Genomic DNA, 17,995 nt, shown 5'->3' on the forward strand with positions numbered 1-17,995 from the left:
TAATAATAATTAATCTGTACATAAATTGGGAATAAAGTTTACACAACTATGTTGTATAGAATAATAAGCATTTATATAATAAATAAAATAATATGTAATTGAAGTGTATAAATTGTTATAAAAATTTTGTATAATAATATTTTAAAAGTCTTAGAGAATTCAAGTAAGTTTAGGAAGGGCTCACTCGATGTCAGTCAACTAACTTAAGGCCGGATACAGAGGACGTAACGAAGTAAAGTCTGGACCTAACCTCTGCTCCAGTAGTCAGTGTATGTGTGTGTGTGTGTTCGGTTACGCATTTCATACTCAATATTAAACATCACATTAGAAAATCTTTACTTACCTACCTACATGTATAAATATCAAAAAGTTTATATTTATTATTTTATGTTGTTGAACAATATTGACAATCAACAGTTTATAATCTATGTCGCCATACCCTTTTTTTCTAATTGAATGTTCACGAACTGATGTAATTTTGAATTTACTTTTATATACAATGAATTTTACATAAATAGAATAATATTCGCATTCAGAAAACATAAACAGAGTTTGTTGTTACAATATGTAAATATTAAAAACATTACACCTATGCACCTAAGCTCCCGATCTGGTGATAAAAACCGTTCATGTACTCGTAATATCATCGAAATCTATTTACATACACATTAATAGTAATTAAGAAGAGTAATACACATTTAATTGTTAACTAATTGTCTTTCTTCAAAACTTAATTAAATTAATATCTATCTTCCAACTTATTGTCGAGAATGTCTTAGAAACGTGTGTTTTCATCCAGGGAACCGGAGGTTCACTTTCATGATTTTAGCGAAAGCAATGCAGAAGGTGCGCGCACCACGCGACATGTTGTCGTATACATTCCTGAAAATATAAATGTACAAAATAGAACTCAATTGTTAGTGGGACAAGCGATTAGATAGAGACAAAATGTAGGAAATCAAATTGTCACAAAATAACACGAAACAATTAATTTACGTATGATGCGGGTAAGTACTCACAACACGTAAGAAATGATCAGCTGAGCGGTGACTTCGACGCCCTGGTCATAATAGTAGAGCGCCTCTTCCAACAATGCAATCAGTATCAAGAAGTCGTCTTCTATATCATTGAAAGCCATTTCATTACGTTCCAAGCTAAAATGTTGAAATTGATATGAAAATGTAATCATATATGTAATAGAAAATTTCAAAATGTTTGTAAAAGTTGGAAATGTATGAAATGTAACAAAAGAGAAAATAATCTCATCGGGAAATTTGTATCACACATGTATTTTATATAAAATAAATATTTAGTGACGTTAGCTGTACCTACCTGGATATGTTCCGAAAACATTTCATGGCTTGACCTCTTTTACCCAAACGTTGCAAACAGCATCCTCTAATAAAATCTAAGGAGGCTTTCTTCGTTTGTTGCGAGATACCGGTTGGAAGATCATTATAATATATATATTGTCTAGCCTCTTCTATTAGCTGTAAAATTTAAGTATGTTAAAATAAATTTATAGCCCAAGTGCCACTTGACAACATTGTTTACAATTTTTTTGTGAGAATGTTACCTCAAGCATGCAAATTGCTAGCAGATCGTCGTCTGACTGCGCAGCCAATGTGTTCCAAAGATATAGAGTTTCAAGGCATGGTAACATTGTATTCGTTGATGTTATTTCGAAATAAGGGATCCCGGAAAATATTTGTGTCCCTTCATATAGTGTACCTCCTGTCAACCTCTTTATTAACTCAAGGCAGGATCTGCAAACATTTGTTTTGTTATCCGTTTTTGTATTTATATATTTTATATGAATATATTCTTGAGTGTTTCCCGTTGGGCCGATCGGCCGTATTCTTGTTGGGATATCAGTAAAAATGATGACTTACGCATTGGAGTACATAATTTCACAAGAAAACATGCGAGCTAGTTCTTGCAAGTCGTCGTCCTGCAGCCGCCGGCGATTGCGATAGCAGACGGCGAGGATCGCACTGTGCTCCCGAAGCTCGCTCAGCCGCTGCGGAGTCAGCAGCATCTGATCGGGTCCAACCGGGTCTTGCTTTAAAATAAACACTATTAAAACCATCTGACTACATTAGCGTATAGGTAAAGTTGAACTAAGTTCAGTGAGAAGCTATTTATTTAGACGTTATTGCTGTTACTGAATCATAATAGCACTGTATTCGTGTCTTTGGCATGTTGTTGAAATAATTGTGTTTTATACGAGTATAAACAGTACAATATTTATATCATAGATAGTTTTCGTATTTATGTCAGAACAATTATTCACTTCGACTATCAACATATCTTCTTCTCATTCGTGTTATTTTTCACGCAATCCATCCTTTGTTAGAAAAAGATTACCCCTTTTTAAAGAAATAATTTGTTGCTACTACTCACTTTGCGTTCATATTTGTCCGCATCGGTATTATGATAGTTGAAACATGTAGCCCCCACCTTTTCTTCTGAACTGTCCTGGTCATTATATCTTTTGAAATTCATCTTCTCTGCCACCTCCGGAACACAGCTCTCTTTACGTGGTGGGGTATCAGTGCGCCTTGTCGCACCTCCCCCGCCCCCGGCCCCAGTGCAGCTCGATGCAACCGGAACGAATATGTACGCCTTCATGTGTTCGATCAGTCTAGGCAACAACCTTTCAGGTGTTCGGCTAATGGTCCTCAAGCCCTTTCCGGCGATTTTGTTAAAGTTTTGATGTCGCACGAAACTTTTCCATACTCTTTCTTTGTACTTTTGAATACAAAACCTACCAAACGGTAAATAATATTAAAAAATTGTTTACATTTGGTCTGTATTTTTAGCCGACTTCAAAAAGAAGAAGGTTATATATTTAACGAAGAATATTTAAAAAAACTCAAGAATTCGCAGCAAACAAACATTCGCGTAAATTTTAGCAGCTCAATGTCAAGTTTTGACTTAATGTGTTGAAATGGATTTTACCACTTTTTTATTAGTCTTTTCTTTGCCTAACATATCTTTATCGGGAGAGTAGTGTAATATGTAATCTGCAATTTTATGACGGCGGCTATTTTAGATTTTTCATAGTGTACCATTATCAGCTCGAGAAACCCGTTCATCTGAAGCCCATACCCATGCCGTTTTTTTATCTTGTGTGCATTTTTTTTATTCCGCGCGTACGAAGACGCGGGTAAAAGCTAGTTATATATAAACAAATAGGCCAAGAGCAAGCTAATAGTAGGAACCGAAAAAAGGAACTGTCAGCCTCCGTTTGCATTCGGTATTGCAAGAAATTCTGCGTTTCGTTTGGTCAGACATCATATACGTGTCCTGATTTTTCATATTTCATCCATTTTCATGATAAATGGATGGGAATAGCCTCCTTTTGTGCGTCACAGTCTCCGTCTCATAAAGAAAGACAAATCGCCTAACATATTTTAACATGCTGCTTGTATACGAGTAGCGGTCACATAGCTATTAGATAATAATATTAATAGTTAGAAATTGAAGGAACTTACATAAAATCAAATGCATCGTCGCAAAATAATTTTATAGCATACAGCAAGCCCTCACTGTTGTAGATGTGGTGGAGGAGCTCGGCTGCATGCTTGAGTGCTACCTATAGGATGGTCAGCTCGAGGTACGCATCCGCGTCGGAGATGTGGTCGAGCCGCTCCGGCGAGATGCACTTACAAAACAAATAATGTCATGACAGCACACAACATTTAATTTTTTTATAAAACATGCTGTCTCATACAATAAAAAACATTTTTAAAGGAAATATTAGATAATATGGAAATTAACATTTGCTCTTTCCCTATGAAATTGCCGTTTTGCATGAAAAAATTTAAACTATTTTTTTTAATGTATTTTTTATTTGTATTAATCGAAGTAATCACCCATGCAATCAATGCATCTTTGTCAACGCAGTGGCAGTTTATTGATGCCCTTCTTAAAGAAATCAGCTGGACAGGAGGCAACAAATTCTTCATTTGGCATTCAAAAGGCATTTTGTACTGCCTCTCGGGTATTAAATTTTTTTCCCGCCAAAAAGTTATCCAAATTCTGGAAAAAGTAGTAGTCTGTAGGCACAAGGTCTGGTGAGTAGGGCGGATGACGGACAGCTTCCAAACCCAGTTCTTGCAACTTGGAGACTGTCTGCTGTGCAGCATGAGGTCGCGCGTTGACGTGCAGGAGCAGCGAAGACGAGTGATTGACCAACGCTGGTTGGAGATGTGCCAACTTCTCCATCATTGTGTTCAGTTCTTCATAGTCCACATATGTAGTAATGCTCACCCCGTTTGGTAAGAACCTGTGATGAAGCACACCGGCGCTAGACCACCAAACAGTGACCATCACTTTTCTAGGGGTATGTTTTCGTTTAGGGCATTGTTTAGGTGCTGAACCAGGATCCAACCAACTTGCTGAGAGCTTGCAGTTATCAAACAAAATTAATTTCTCATTGCAGGTAACAATACGGTTCAAAATTGCTTCATTTGTGTGTCTATTTATCAGTGCAAGGCAGGTCTTGACGCGTACTTTGCACTGGCGATCATTGAGTTCGTGGGGCACCCATTTGTCAAGCTTTTTTATCTTGCCAATTTGACGCAAATGGACCAATTTTGTTTTGACGCTAACATTCAATGCTGCTGCAAATTCAGCCATAGATTGTATATCATCGGCTTCCACAATCGCCTTTAATTCATCATTGTCGACTAAAGTGGTAGACGCCAGCAACAACAACATCAGTTGCACGAATTAGCCGGCTCGCCCGATGAAATACCACGACCACCCAGAAGACAGACGTGAAGTGGAAGTAATTCCGCGTTTCGCCTGATGAGTGTGGTGCCGGAGGCCTAATTTTAGTCCTCTTTCCCTTCCCACCCTTTTTCTTATAAGGAAAGGATGGGAAGGGGAGGTGGATCTGATGGAAGAGACGCATAGGAAGGTTAAAAATTCTCTTTTTGTGCGTCTCCTCTTTCGTCGATTGAGGGTAGGTAACGCATCTGCAATTGCGAATGTCTATGGGCAGCGGTCGCTTCGCCACCTAGGCGAATTCATGTGGCCGCTTGCTCGTTTGCCACCTTGTAATATATAAAAAAAAGTCTTTCGGCGATCACGAGGTTCATTTTTCAGGTCGAACTTTCCAGAACGGAAGCGAGCAAACAAATAACAGGTGGTGCATTGGTTTGTAGTGTTAGCTCTGTAAATGTCGTTTATGTTGAATGCCGCTTGTGCCGCGTTGCTGCCACCACGGTACTCATATTCCGTAACTACTCGATTTTATAACGTATTATTCATAATGACGAAAAAGATTGAAATGCGACGAGAATGTAACACTAATCAATAAACAAATGACTACTTTAGGAAAAATAAATTCATGTTTTTAAAATAAAATTAATCTGAAATTAGAATTCTTAGCCAAAAAAATATATATTGATTTGAAATGGCCAGTACTGCAGAACGGCAATTTCATTGGTAAAGACCTATTAAGAAGACAAGCTTTATACATATATATATATATATGTACTTACGAGGTTACCAAATTTTTCGCGTGACCTGCAGAGTTGCTTCTTGAAGGTATCTACGATCTCCATGAAGAGCAGCACCACGCTCATCAAGTCAGTGTTGACAACAGGGACCCGGGGCCCTGCGTTGACACGCGAGACGTCCGCGCGGCACTGGAAGCTGCGGCTTCTGTGGTATATAATGTAACATATGTTGTCGCCCGCTCATATGTACACTACACTTCACCCTGCTACAGCCTAGAAATTTCCATTAAAAAAAGTATTTTATCTGTTAAAAGTATTACGTCCATATTTTCACAGAATATTTAAATTTTAATTTGTTATTATTATATACCTTTATTATTATTGAGTTAAAAAATAACTACATATTTTAAAATAAAAATTTAGGTAAGATTAACATCTTATACGAGTATGTATTCTACATTACGTGATTTTTTTTTCTGATAATTATAAAATACCGTCTTTACAGAATAATACAGAAAATCTAGTCAATATAAATGTAAATTGAAAAGAACTTACAAAGCAATAAGTACAATGTAGATATTTTGAACATCATGGGTAAAGAAGGTCGCCAGATCTTCCAGCACGCATTGTAGCTCTAAGCTGCGCATCTCGCCTCTGAAATACATAACACAGTGAAGACTAGAGCTAATATTTGTTAGTGCTATGTAACCCCAATATCTAACTACTAGTAGAAAGTGACGCATAACATCGATCAAATATTCATATTTTAATTTATATCAACTGAATACGTTATAGCGTCTGCCAAGTACGTACGGGCTACGAGTATAGGACGGATAAGGTGCAGTGGAGGCTGCAGGAGCTGCAAGTCTGAGACTAGGTCAAAGTGGTGCAGGTGCAGGAGTGAGGAGGGTGGAAACTGCCGATGTAGGAGACTAAAATCCACTTATCTCTTTGAAGCCTATTGTAATTTATACATATCTACATAGCACTATAGCTTTACCTTGGAGATGGCTAACTCAAGACACAACTAGTGAGTAGTAAGAAATAAAACGACTTGCCTCCTTCTCATTACGCCCAGAAAACGATTCTGCGGGCTTCGTGACCTCTGGGGGCTCTGTGGCCTCGGTGGTATTTGTGGTCTCTGCGGCATCTGGGGTTCTCGCCTCTTGGGCGCCGGGAGAGGGCGTCTCCTGATGGCGCCGCGCCCTACTTCATCCTCCGACCTCGGCGGCGGCGGTGATTCACTTCTGTCCCGACCACCTCCCCTGTCGCGGCCCCCGCCACCGTCTAAGACACACAAACAGCACAAAAGATGAATTAAATCCATAATGTGTTGCGTTCTTGGCTCGCAGGTCAACTGGCGCTACTTTGGCGCCATTACCGTTAAGACACTTCGAACACAAGATCAACAGAAGACAACAAATCATCGAAACCCGGTGATTTTTACTCAATCAATAATTGATTTAAAAAAGTACAAGTTTAAATCTCATTTTATCTTCTGATATTTAATGCGATTAGCAACAGGATATTTTTTTTTTTTTTACTGAAACTCCATCAAAACAAAATAGATGTTATCCAACTTGGCTTGTATTACATATTTTAAAATCTCAACCGTTTTCTTAGTGCTTGTTTATTTCGAACAAGTGAGCGCAGGCGCGTGCGCAGACTCGGTATTGAAATTTCAAATATATGATGTTGTTGTAGGAGAGTGACATAAGTCTAAGTAAAAGCCGCCACCACGCAATTAGCGAGAAGCAGGGCAATGTAATTTAGGCGGCGCGGCGCCATTACACCGCCTCACCCCATCTCACCCCACCTCACACCGCGCTCTTCTCATTCTTCCAAATTTCAAATACAATTACTTAATCTTACTAATATGATAAATGCAAATGTTTAGATGGATGGATGTTTGTTTGAATCTATCTCCAGAACGCCTCATCCGATCTGGATGAACTTTGGCATGAATATAGAATACAGTCTGTAAGAACACATACTAATTTAGTATTTTGTTAAATACCGCGCGGACGGAGTTGTGGCCAACAGCTAGTGTACATGTATCTTTAGATATGACGGATCACTTGAGAAAAAAATGCGCTACAGTCCATTTCTCAGTGAATTAGAAAACTTTACCAATGATATTCCAAAATATTTTCGCTAAAACTCCTTTTCTTCGGTAACGTTATAGCGAGAGTGATAAGTGAAATATCTATATAGTAATGTCACTCATACCTATATATGGAATTTGATGTCTCTGTTTAATTTCGGCGTTGGATTGAAACAAGATATATTAATAAATAATGTATAATTACTTACGTCGTTTAGTATTGAATATGAATATAGACACGCCCAGTACATGCGCCCTACGACCTATCGATTTCTGAGACGAGACTACAAGGTTTCTAGACTGACGCGACGGTCTTGTTGCGGCACCGCACCCACATACATATTTATTTCCAATTGTCACAAGACGTTAGTTTTGCCCCGTCTGTTTTTTAAAATAATTTTTGTAATTTTTACTTATCATGTTACTTGTTTCAGGACAGAATAGAGATTTGAAGTAAGGTCTCTCGCACAAAGCAATCGTGTTATGTTTTTCGCAGTCACTCATGAACACGTCATATCAACATCAAAGAAATAGACATTATCATTCAGTCATTCTAGGGACTAATTCATTCTTATTTATAATTCTTTGTCAATAAGATTCATAATTATACAAAAAAAAATGTTGTGTTGACCATGATTAATGTTGTCAACTTAGCTCTACATAGTAAATGAGATGCAAATCTTCAGTAAATGTATCTAAATATGTATATATCTATGTTATATTGATTAATACATATGCTGACTTTATATTTAGGTCAGTGATAAACCGCTGCTCTGCCACAATCCTAAGATATCACAAAACACGCTCAGCCATTTCATAAATCTTACCGCTTAGCATAATACATGCAGTAAAACAATTCATCGCAACAACGCATCAAACAAACTTGGCGATATTTCCTATGTGAAATATATATTCAAGATACAAATTTACAAGACAGATCAACTCGGCTAGCGGCGGCGATAAGAAAATTAACATATAATGACATAAATATGAACTCGTTTATGTATCTTGTTTTTATTCGCAACGCAACGCAATGCAACACAACTCTTCATATTTCTGTTAGCGCGGCCGATACTTAGGCAAACAATTTCGCGCAATACTGAATTTCAGTTGTCCACATACACGCCGCAAAATGTAGGTAATCGTAGATAGAACAAGCAATGCAGAATCATAGAAAACATAAAACTTACGCACAGCATTTGGCACTTTAAATCACATATTTATAATAAAAAAAATACTATTTAAGAATATATGGTATTTAGCAAAGCTTATACATTATTTGTATAATAATATCCCAGGATTGTGATTTGTCGTAGAAAACAATAAACATATATATTAATACAAAAATAACATCTCTATGATAATGTACGAGTATACTATTTTATATTATTAATGTATTTTTAGTGTACCTCGTTTCAATTCAACGCCGACGTTAAATAAACAAAGGAACTGTTCGACCAACGTTTAACCTACCTAGTTATTTTGAGAAAATTGTGTGATAAAGTGAAGTGTTCTTTTAAAATATGTTATTATGTTAGTGTTATTGTAAACAAAGGTGACTAGGTACAACATCAGTTGCATGAATGTGCCGGCTCGTCCGCTTCAAAACTACGATCACACAGAAGACACGGGTCAAGTGGTAGCAATTCCGTATTTCATCCGAGGCGTGTGGTTATGAAGGCCTAATTTTAGTCTTCTTTCTCTTCCTATACTTTTCTTATAAAGATGGGAAAGGGTAGTGAATTTACCAGAGGAGGGGATGTATAGGAAGAGGAAACATTCTACTTTCATTCTGCGCAATGTATGCAACGATGTAGTTGCAGATGTGTATGTTCAACGGTCGCTTCGCTATTTCTAGTTGCCCGCCAGCTTGTTTGCTACCTAATAATATAAAAACCCTATATATTTCAAAATATTTTCAGAGGTTAAGGTTTTTGATTTTAATAAAATAAACAATATTTGATGTCTGCGTGCGCCATGGTGGTGCGGCGTGGTGCAGACGACGTCGTGAAACTCTACGTTGAAACATCAATATTGTTGTTTGTGTTAATGTTTTTTTAATTAATCTTATTTGTTATTTACATTTTTATAGATGAATCTTCATAGTTCGTCTTTTTTTTGTTTTTAATGATGTATTTATTATAATATACAAAACCAATTAAAAAAATTATATGAGTAAACTATAAAAATTTATTTTAAAATTCCCACTTAATGTTTAAGTTAAACTTACAATTAACAAATGAACTATTTAAATATCCACACATTACACATGACTTAAATACTTTTATAAACAAATTACTTTGACAGAACACATTTATCACATTAATAAAAAACACTTCACGAGATTATAAACTTTAACTTAAACTTGTAACACTGCGCTCGAACACCATTTCACTGATAACTTTAAGAAGTGTCAGAAAACAAGTTTATGTAGAAAACTTATTCGCACAATTATATTGCATCAACCGACGTCAATATGTATTCATGTAAAAGTCACCTCGCCATAATTCTTCAGTAACACTAACACTAAAACAACACAACACAACACAACAGAACACAACACAGCACAACACAACACAGCACAACACAACACAGCACAACAAAACATTCCATATAAATGTAATCCACACAATGAATATTGGAACACTTCACATTATCCCACTTCCTTTCTTTAGTCCACGTTTCTTATCTGAGGCACTTTAATGAAACATGCCACAGAACCACGTAGTTTGTTTGTGTTATCACTTACCCGGTTTTGAGAGATTTGGAAGCTCGGAGTCGAAGTTCTCCATCAGGTGGTTTAAGAGAGCGATGGATAAAGAAAGCTCAAGCAACCCGCGCGACGCAAGCTCAAAAGTACTGCAGCAAGCGGTGGCGGCGGTGGCGTCAGGGCGGCTACAAGCGTCATAAGATCTGAGCATGCGCAATGGTTTCAAATCATCGGTGTCTGTTTAAAATATACTCTATGCTATATGTGCAAAAGGTCTAATATTGCAGATGTGAAATCATAAAGAGCACATTTATCCGCAATGCGGCAAATTCTCCCCATGCTCACCTGAGCTGCGCAGTTGCGACCGAATCAGTAATATTGATCGAATCTATTTCTGTCCTAACATTACCCTTCTAGATTCTTCGCTTCAGTAATACAGGATGGGAAGTGAGAGTATTGTGTGGATCACAATCATCAGTCTATGTTTAACATTATACCAGTTATTGGGCTCATCTTGTAGTGGAGCTGGGGTATGCAACTACGAAACTCTTTTTGCACTGCAACTGTCTATCTCATTACCACTGTTGCAAACAATAACCACAGCCGCGGGGAGCAGCCGCGTTTTGTAGGAAAGGGCTGTGACGTCACATAGTTCATTTGTATTGTAGTGGAGCGACAGATTTTATTTATAATTGAAGCTAACTTCTTACATAAGTAATTCAAGCTTAACTCTGGATTACTAAGATAGTGAAGACACCTTACCCCGTGCGTCTATCTCGTTGTAGAAGTTACAAATCCGCTGCAAATCAATGTCGGGGGGAGTTTTTGATTTGTATAGTCAAAGAAAATTTAAATTTAATAAAAATACCACACACATTTCTAACCACATTTATTTCAGACAAAATAGTTTATTGAAGTATACATAATATGATAATTGTAGAATTCGTTCATTGATATCGGAAAATGTCTTGTTTGTTGCGTCACGTCGCGTCGCGTCACGTCGCATCACGTCGCGTCACGTCGCGTCACGTCGCGTCACGTCGCGTCACGTCGCATCACGTCGCGTCACGTCGCGTCACGTCGCGCCATCAACGTTAAATACACAATGTTTTCAAATTTAAAATCAGATTACATTTATTATGTTTACAATAATGTGCTACGTCACTAAAAATGTTAAAATAAAATGACCATTCAAGCTCTGCACCGCCTTACACAATAAATCTAAATTCTTTATAAATCGTATATATGTACTTACTTAATGATTGAATTCAAATTGTCTTTCATACCACAGAGTAGTGCAGAGCCAAGCCCCATCCCTTTATTATGTACATAAGTAAATGACGTCACATTCTAAAAGACATCCGTACATAATGTATTTCCAATACTTTATATAATTTTCTTACATCTAGAGCCTACAAAGGCTAATATATCATAGTATTGACACTTTCATAGATATACATATTATATTATATTCAGTACATATAGTAAATGTATCCAAAGAAACTACATTACATTGGTTAAAGACATAATAATATTATATAATTAGGTAAAGAATATAATAAGTTCATTCGAAACATATGTCCAATATAAATAGAGCCAACAGAATGTGGCTTTGTAACTTATGTACATAGAAAGATAAATAATACATTAGTTAGTATAATGGTCGGATTTAAAAAAGTTTATCAAAATTTACATCCTTTTCTTACTGAGCTTTAATAATAATAATAATAATAATAATAAAAATTACTAAAGAAAAATTACTAAAATACTTAGACTTGGCTCACGAGATTACCGCCATGTGGCGTATGAAATCGACTACCATTATTTCGATAATCGTATCGGTGAATGGACTGATAGCGAAGAGCTTCGACCAACATCTTAAGAAGCTCTCGCTAAACAGTTGGATTAAGGGCCTGATACAAAAGGCAGTTATTTTAGAAACCGCACGCATAGTTAGGAGGTTCCTGTCTCTGTAGCCCTCACCACTGGTTGTTTGAGTAATGGGATTCCGCAGCCGGTGGTATACTATTTTTTTTATATAATATATTTTGTTAATTTTTTTTTATTATAAAATGTATTATATAAATAATAAGATAATAAATGAATAAGAATAATAATAATAATACAGGATGAATACGCAGAGAAATTTAATTGATTATAAATTGTAGGTGGTATTTAAAAAATCAGTAGAAATAATTATTTTACAGTCGCCTGTTGAAATATTAAATCAGTTATTAGTCATTTTAATAATAAAAGTAAATAAATATATAAAATATATAAGCTCTCAATTAGCTCTCGTTTGTCGACCCTTTCCGGGATGGAGATAGCGATCGCTACCAACATTGCGCCCGAGCTCCTACTGTATCTCTCGTATCTAAGATACCAATTTACCCGCGTAACTTGTCTTTGAAATTTTATCGCTTCCACAAATTGCCACTTTATCTATAGGACGAAGTCTTTCAATAAAAATAAAAATATCACAATGTAAAACCCGACACATCTTCAAAATAGTCGATAGAAGAAGACCACGGAAAAAATAAAGAGGAAAACATAAATTGTTATCAGAGAAGCTGGTCTCCCGAGTTTGAGATCACCGTAACATAGTAAGTACTTACATCTAAACACCAATATGTTAAGTTGAAATGTTTAAAGTCACAGATATAATGACACAGTTTCTTCTAAACATCGAGTAATTGAAGGTCGATATGGATTCAACAACGTGCACATAATTAATATTCGATATAAGCATTGACATAAAGCGCATACAATTACAAGGAAATAGAACTTATATCTATGAATGGTTCTTCCTTAGGCTTCACGTCCGGCTTCACCCTGGCTTTGTCCAGAACGTTCGAGTACATGTTGTACAGAGTGCGCATCTCGGGCGACTTCCGGTAGAAATGTCTCCTGTCAACATACATACATACATACGTTACAACATTGCTTCATATCGAGTTCAACATCAGCCTGCCCTTGTCCCTACTGAGTGTCGCCACATTTCCTACTATTCAGTTATAAATCTCTCTCAGCCGTTTTGTAAATGTCAATGGGAATCAACTCGTAATACTCAAATATATGTCACATAATATGCGCGGCATACTTCTCAAGCTATCACAAACAATTGAGATGCCGTTGCTTACTTTGCGTTCCTCATGAGGCGGTTCGCGCGCCGCTCGCGCCCTAGCTTCTGGAAACACACCGCAGACTCCAACAAGGCGTACGGAGTCAAATAATAGTCGTGATCTTGAGGTATGTTCAGAAATGACCTACAAATTAAACAATCTTACATTTATAATGAAATTAATGGACTTATAATGGTTTGAATTAAATGATTTTTATTTTATTTATTTATTTATTTATTATTTTATAATCGTTCTATGAACATAATATAAATTAATACATTTACATACACTGCAATTGAACAGTACTGTTTGGAAGTACATAAGTGTGCGTCCAAACCGTAGCATCATCGCTTTGTGGAGTGCTCTGTACTCGCCTGTACAATAGCATTTGTGTGGAGGGGGTGGTGGGGGAGAAGGTAGTTACCTCGTAACTTTGGAGAGCGACCTGATGGCGGCGCGCGGGGAGTCGAGCGCGGAGAGGCAGCAGCCGCTGATGTAGTCCAGGTACGCTCGGTACTCCTTGTAGTCTTCGTCGGTGGGACGGCTCTTGTTGCACTCCTCGTTGATGTCCACCTTCTCCACCTCCTATATAAGAACACAGTACAAAGGTAAAATGAATTTGTTGAAACTAAACTATTCAATTGTTTCAATTGTATACAAGAACAAGCCGGAGTTCAAAAGGGACTGCGGAGCTTAGGAGCTACATAACTAGAAGTTTTATTTTCTTACTCCAAAACAAATAAACGATACTGAATGAAATTCGGAACAGTGCTGTATATTAAATTATGAAATAGGATTTTTATCGTGAAACAATTAATGGTAACGAAACAAAGAGTCAGTTTTTTTTATCTCCATTTAGAAGTCGCAGCCAACGGCTTGCATATAAATTACTGTACGTACTTCGAGCAAGTATTTGGTGATCCTATTGTCGGGCGCGAGCGCGGCGACGGCGTTGCCGAGCGCGAGCAGCTCGACCAGCGGCAGCAGCAGCTTGGCGCCGTACACCTCATAGCACCTGAAAACGCCCAACCGGCGCTGCTTCTCCTCCGCCGGCCACAGCGACAGGCGCCGAATGAACAGGGTCGCAGTACTTAACAATAACAATTTAAAGAATAAATGATCTAATTTTTTTTTAATATTTTAAATAGTAATACGAATCTTATTTAAAACATGTATCTTTTTATTTACTCCTTTATAAACAATTAACTTCAATTTTTTGCCATTGACGCGTTTATGTGGTTTTGTTCTTACCCATTGATCCATTTGAGTTCTTTGGGGCAAAATTTGCGAAGAGATTTCATTTCCTCAGAATCGATGTCCGCGTGGCGATAGACGGCGGTTGCGAGGGCGCACCGGTTGCGCAGCGGCTGCAGCCTGTGCTTGGCGAGGTACGTCCACGCATTCTTCGGCCCCGCCTGACCAACAACGAGCAGGTAAAGTTCACTGCTGACTCATTTTGCATGAGTTGTAACATCTAGGACACGTTTAGAAGACTCACGTGGAACAAGTCGACGATCTCGAACATACGCCGCGAGAGAGTGCCGATGATGGCGTTGAAAGTGTTCAGAATCTGTTGCAGCTTAGCGAGGTAGTGGAAATACGCTTCTTGTTCATCGAACATTTTGTAAAGAACTATATCGGAGGATTTCCTGTTAAACATACTACGGGTTAAGTTTAATTTTGGTGTAAAATACATATATGTATATTGCTATTCTATTTTTTTAAGGTGTAAACGGCGAGGAAAAAAAAAGAGTATAAATCCATTCAGTTGTTGTGTTGCTGAACTGTAAGTATTTGTTAACTTACCTATGACTAAGATAGCAATGGTTAATTTTAACCGATGCTTGCAGGAATCTGGCGAGTTCCGTGCTATCGACGAGGAACTCGGCAGCCTGCACGAGCTCGGACTAGGCTTCATTGATGATGTCGTCCGCCCCCAAGTCGCTCATCGTATCGAAGTCAATCTGTTTGCAATTATTACGTAAGCTTTAGTTACTGTCCGTTTTATTAATAGACATCGTAATATGACTATAAACATATAGTAGGTACTTACTCGTTTACTTTAATATTATTTTATAAAAGTAGGTCGGATAATAATAGAATATATCTGTAACACATTGTTAAAGCAAAAACGACATTTGTTGGCAACAAACTGCTGATCTCTGCTGCTGCTTGACTGAAAAAAAAGGAAAACTGGCAAGAAAGGCAATAATAGATAAATAGTAGTATTGTAGTAGTTACCGATTCGTAGAGGTCGACGAGGGCCAGCAGTCGGCATTGCTGGTAGTAGGTGGAGCGCACGCCACGCATTGTGGCACCAAGCGCGAATACCTGGTCGAGGCGGGTCGGAATCACCGGCGGATGGTACTCCTGCTGCGTGCGCGACGGCGGGTGGCACTTCCCAGACCGAGCCCTACACATAACAACACAATACATTACACACTGTCCTAATCTCCTTCGAGGAGACAGAAGCCTACCAGACTTTGAGATGACTAGACTATGACAAAATTCACAAGACCGACTAACTGTGTACACTAGTACTGACTACAGCATTCCGGTATCCAGTATGGGTAGGGTAAAAATCTTCTATTTGATTTATTTTTGCGGGTTCGTTTTAGATTTTTCTCTAGATGTATGTACAAATTATAATTTAATCTACTCTAACCTGATTGCTTGTAATAATTAATATGTAAATGTTAAAACGTTTTATTTTGTTGTATGGACAGACCAGATGTCCATGAGTTGTATGGCGCACGGCAGGTCGATGGTGAAGTAGGCAGCGAGCGCGTTGCGGCACTTTTTCAGTGAGTCCACGTGCTCCATGTCGCACCTGATCACACACAATTATATTATAACTATGAAATTACACAACAAACAATTAAGTCGTATATTAAGATTAAGCGACTCGGATCCATAGCTTTTGTCGCAATAATAAATAAACGGAAATAATAAAAAATTACACACTAGCGCCCGTCACGATTTCGCCCCGATAGCAACGCATATACGCATATACAAGACAATGAACAATAATATAAATTAAGAAAATGTTGACTCAAGCGTTTCTTTATTGACGCTATAGAATTCAAAAGAATTACTTTAACAATATTTGTTTATGTGTTTGTGGAAGCAAATCTCAGAAACGACTAAATGTATTTGTTTGTGGTAATGCGATAATCTGTTTTGATATTATACGTACTTCACCAATTAATGCTTCATTAATTTTTTTTCAAGTAAAGAATCAAAGGACAACATAAGCACAAAACATCTCTCGGTATCTCTCCTATGGATATGAATAAATGAACTAAGGAGCATTTTACGTGAAAGGGACGGCGAATAAGTTTGATCGTCTATTAAGACAATAATTGTATGCCGTGCAATAGTTTATTAAGCTAGCATGTTTCCGGTGACGCGTCGCCGTTGCGACGCGTCGCAACAACATGCCCTTGTAGCAGTATTTGTTTCTTTGTCTACAATTTTCTAGAAGAACATCATCATTTTTGATAATTCGCAATAAATAAATTGTTCACATGTCTTAATAACCTTAAACTTCTCAATTATAAATCATTTAAATATTATAATATTGAAGTAAAGAATACATCAGTAGAAGACAAAGGCAAATCAGTTAGCGTTAGTGCGCACGAGCTACGACCTCACCTCGCCCGGGAATCCTGGGGCATGCGCCTTGCAGCTCGGCTCCCATGACGAGCTCGCAAACCGCAGCGCGCATGCCCCACTTTAATCGATTACCCCCTGTACAGCACCACCACGCGTAGTAGCCATTTTGTTTTAACATTATCAAAACCTTTATTTTAAAGTATTTGAAAAACGAAACAGTTAAAAACTCAGCAAGAATAAGCGCACAGAATTAATAATAGGTGATAGGATATAGTTTTTCAAATTCAAATAAAAAATAAACGTAATAAGTAGGCTATGTATTCTTCCAAACAATGTTCTAAATCTGTACCAAATTGCATCAAGATTCTTTGCGTCGTTCCGGAGATACCTTCAAACAAACATCTAACCATCTAAACATTCGCATTTAAAATATTAGTTACATATAAATTATCATAGCGATTAGTTAAATAGCACTTATATCTAAAAGGCATATTATAAGATTGCAAATAAATAAAATATATATTATTTAAGCAGACTAAGTTTTTGTATTAACTTACGTGTGTATGGTGGGTGGCTTCTCAGTTGTCGGCATTTTTAAATCGTTCTTCTTACATCAGGAATCACAAGCACAAACAAAGCCCTTTGCAGATATAGATATATCTACAGGTGTATTACGCACACGATAGCTCCGAGCAGAGACCAACCCCGAACTGAGGCGATAGACGATAGACGTATGTCAATTCGAGCTGCGGCTCAACAACTAAACTGGCAGCTCACGGTTCATCGTTCACACTAGTCCAGCTCAGTAGGTCAGTCGCACTTGAAATCAGCGCTGACATACAACTGGCCCAATGTTGACCATGGAAGCCAATAAACCAGTCTGATCCATAACTGGGATGGCGTTCTACTTTTCTATGTAAGCCAACGAGCCGCCAGCTACCTGTTGACTGGCAGTTCGCAGCTTAAAACGCAA

General features: G+C 37.6%; 4 protein-coding genes across 4 annotated transcripts; all 4 read right to left on the reverse strand.

Annotated features, from left to right (window-relative positions):
• Nucleotides 1-113: 113 nt before the first annotated feature.
• On the reverse strand, nt 114-6,107 carry LOC106717153. The gene is made up of 9 exons (XM_014510881.2): nt 6,027-6,107; nt 5,514-5,676; nt 3,498-3,667; nt 2,404-2,767; nt 1,893-2,038; nt 1,577-1,766; nt 1,333-1,490; nt 1,020-1,154; nt 114-882 (listed from the first exon to the last, which is right to left on the reverse strand). Coding segments are annotated over exons 3-9 (1,086 nt in total). The 5' UTR covers nt 3,500-3,667; nt 5,514-5,676; nt 6,027-6,107; the 3' UTR covers nt 114-791.
• Nucleotides 3,979-4,725, reverse strand: LOC123723474 (histone-lysine N-methyltransferase SETMAR-like). Its single transcript, XM_045686160.1, has one exon. It carries the CDS (start codon nt 4,723-4,725, stop codon nt 3,979-3,981), a length of 747 nt encoding a protein of 248 aa, XP_045542116.1.
• A 6,392-nt stretch (nt 6,108-12,499) lies between the features above and the next one.
• On the reverse strand, nt 12,500-15,307 carry LOC106717114 (tetratricopeptide repeat protein 39A). Its single transcript, XM_014510831.2, has 7 exons — nt 15,214-15,307; nt 14,906-15,056; nt 14,659-14,822; nt 14,308-14,497; nt 13,832-13,992; nt 13,426-13,551; nt 12,500-13,192 (listed from the first exon to the last, which is right to left on the reverse strand). The coding sequence occupies exons 2-7, from the start codon at nt 15,026-15,028 to the stop codon at nt 13,054-13,056; spliced, it is 903 nt and encodes a 300-aa protein (XP_014366317.2). The 5' UTR covers nt 15,029-15,056; nt 15,214-15,307; the 3' UTR covers nt 12,500-13,053.
• On the reverse strand, nt 15,232-17,769 carry LOC106717115. The gene is made up of 4 exons (XM_014510832.2): nt 17,580-17,769; nt 16,136-16,237; nt 15,649-15,820; nt 15,232-15,371 (listed from the first exon to the last, which is right to left on the reverse strand). The coding sequence occupies exons 1-4, from the start codon at nt 17,612-17,614 to the stop codon at nt 15,315-15,317; spliced, it is 366 nt and encodes a 121-aa protein (XP_014366318.2). The 5' UTR covers nt 17,615-17,769; the 3' UTR covers nt 15,232-15,314.
• Between the last annotated feature and the right edge of the window lie 226 nt (nt 17,770-17,995).

This window comes from Papilio machaon, chromosome Z (genome assembly GCF_912999745.1).
Source record: "Papilio machaon chromosome Z, ilPapMach1.1, whole genome shotgun sequence".
Classification (NCBI taxonomy): domain Eukaryota; kingdom Metazoa; phylum Arthropoda; class Insecta; order Lepidoptera; family Papilionidae; genus Papilio; species Papilio machaon.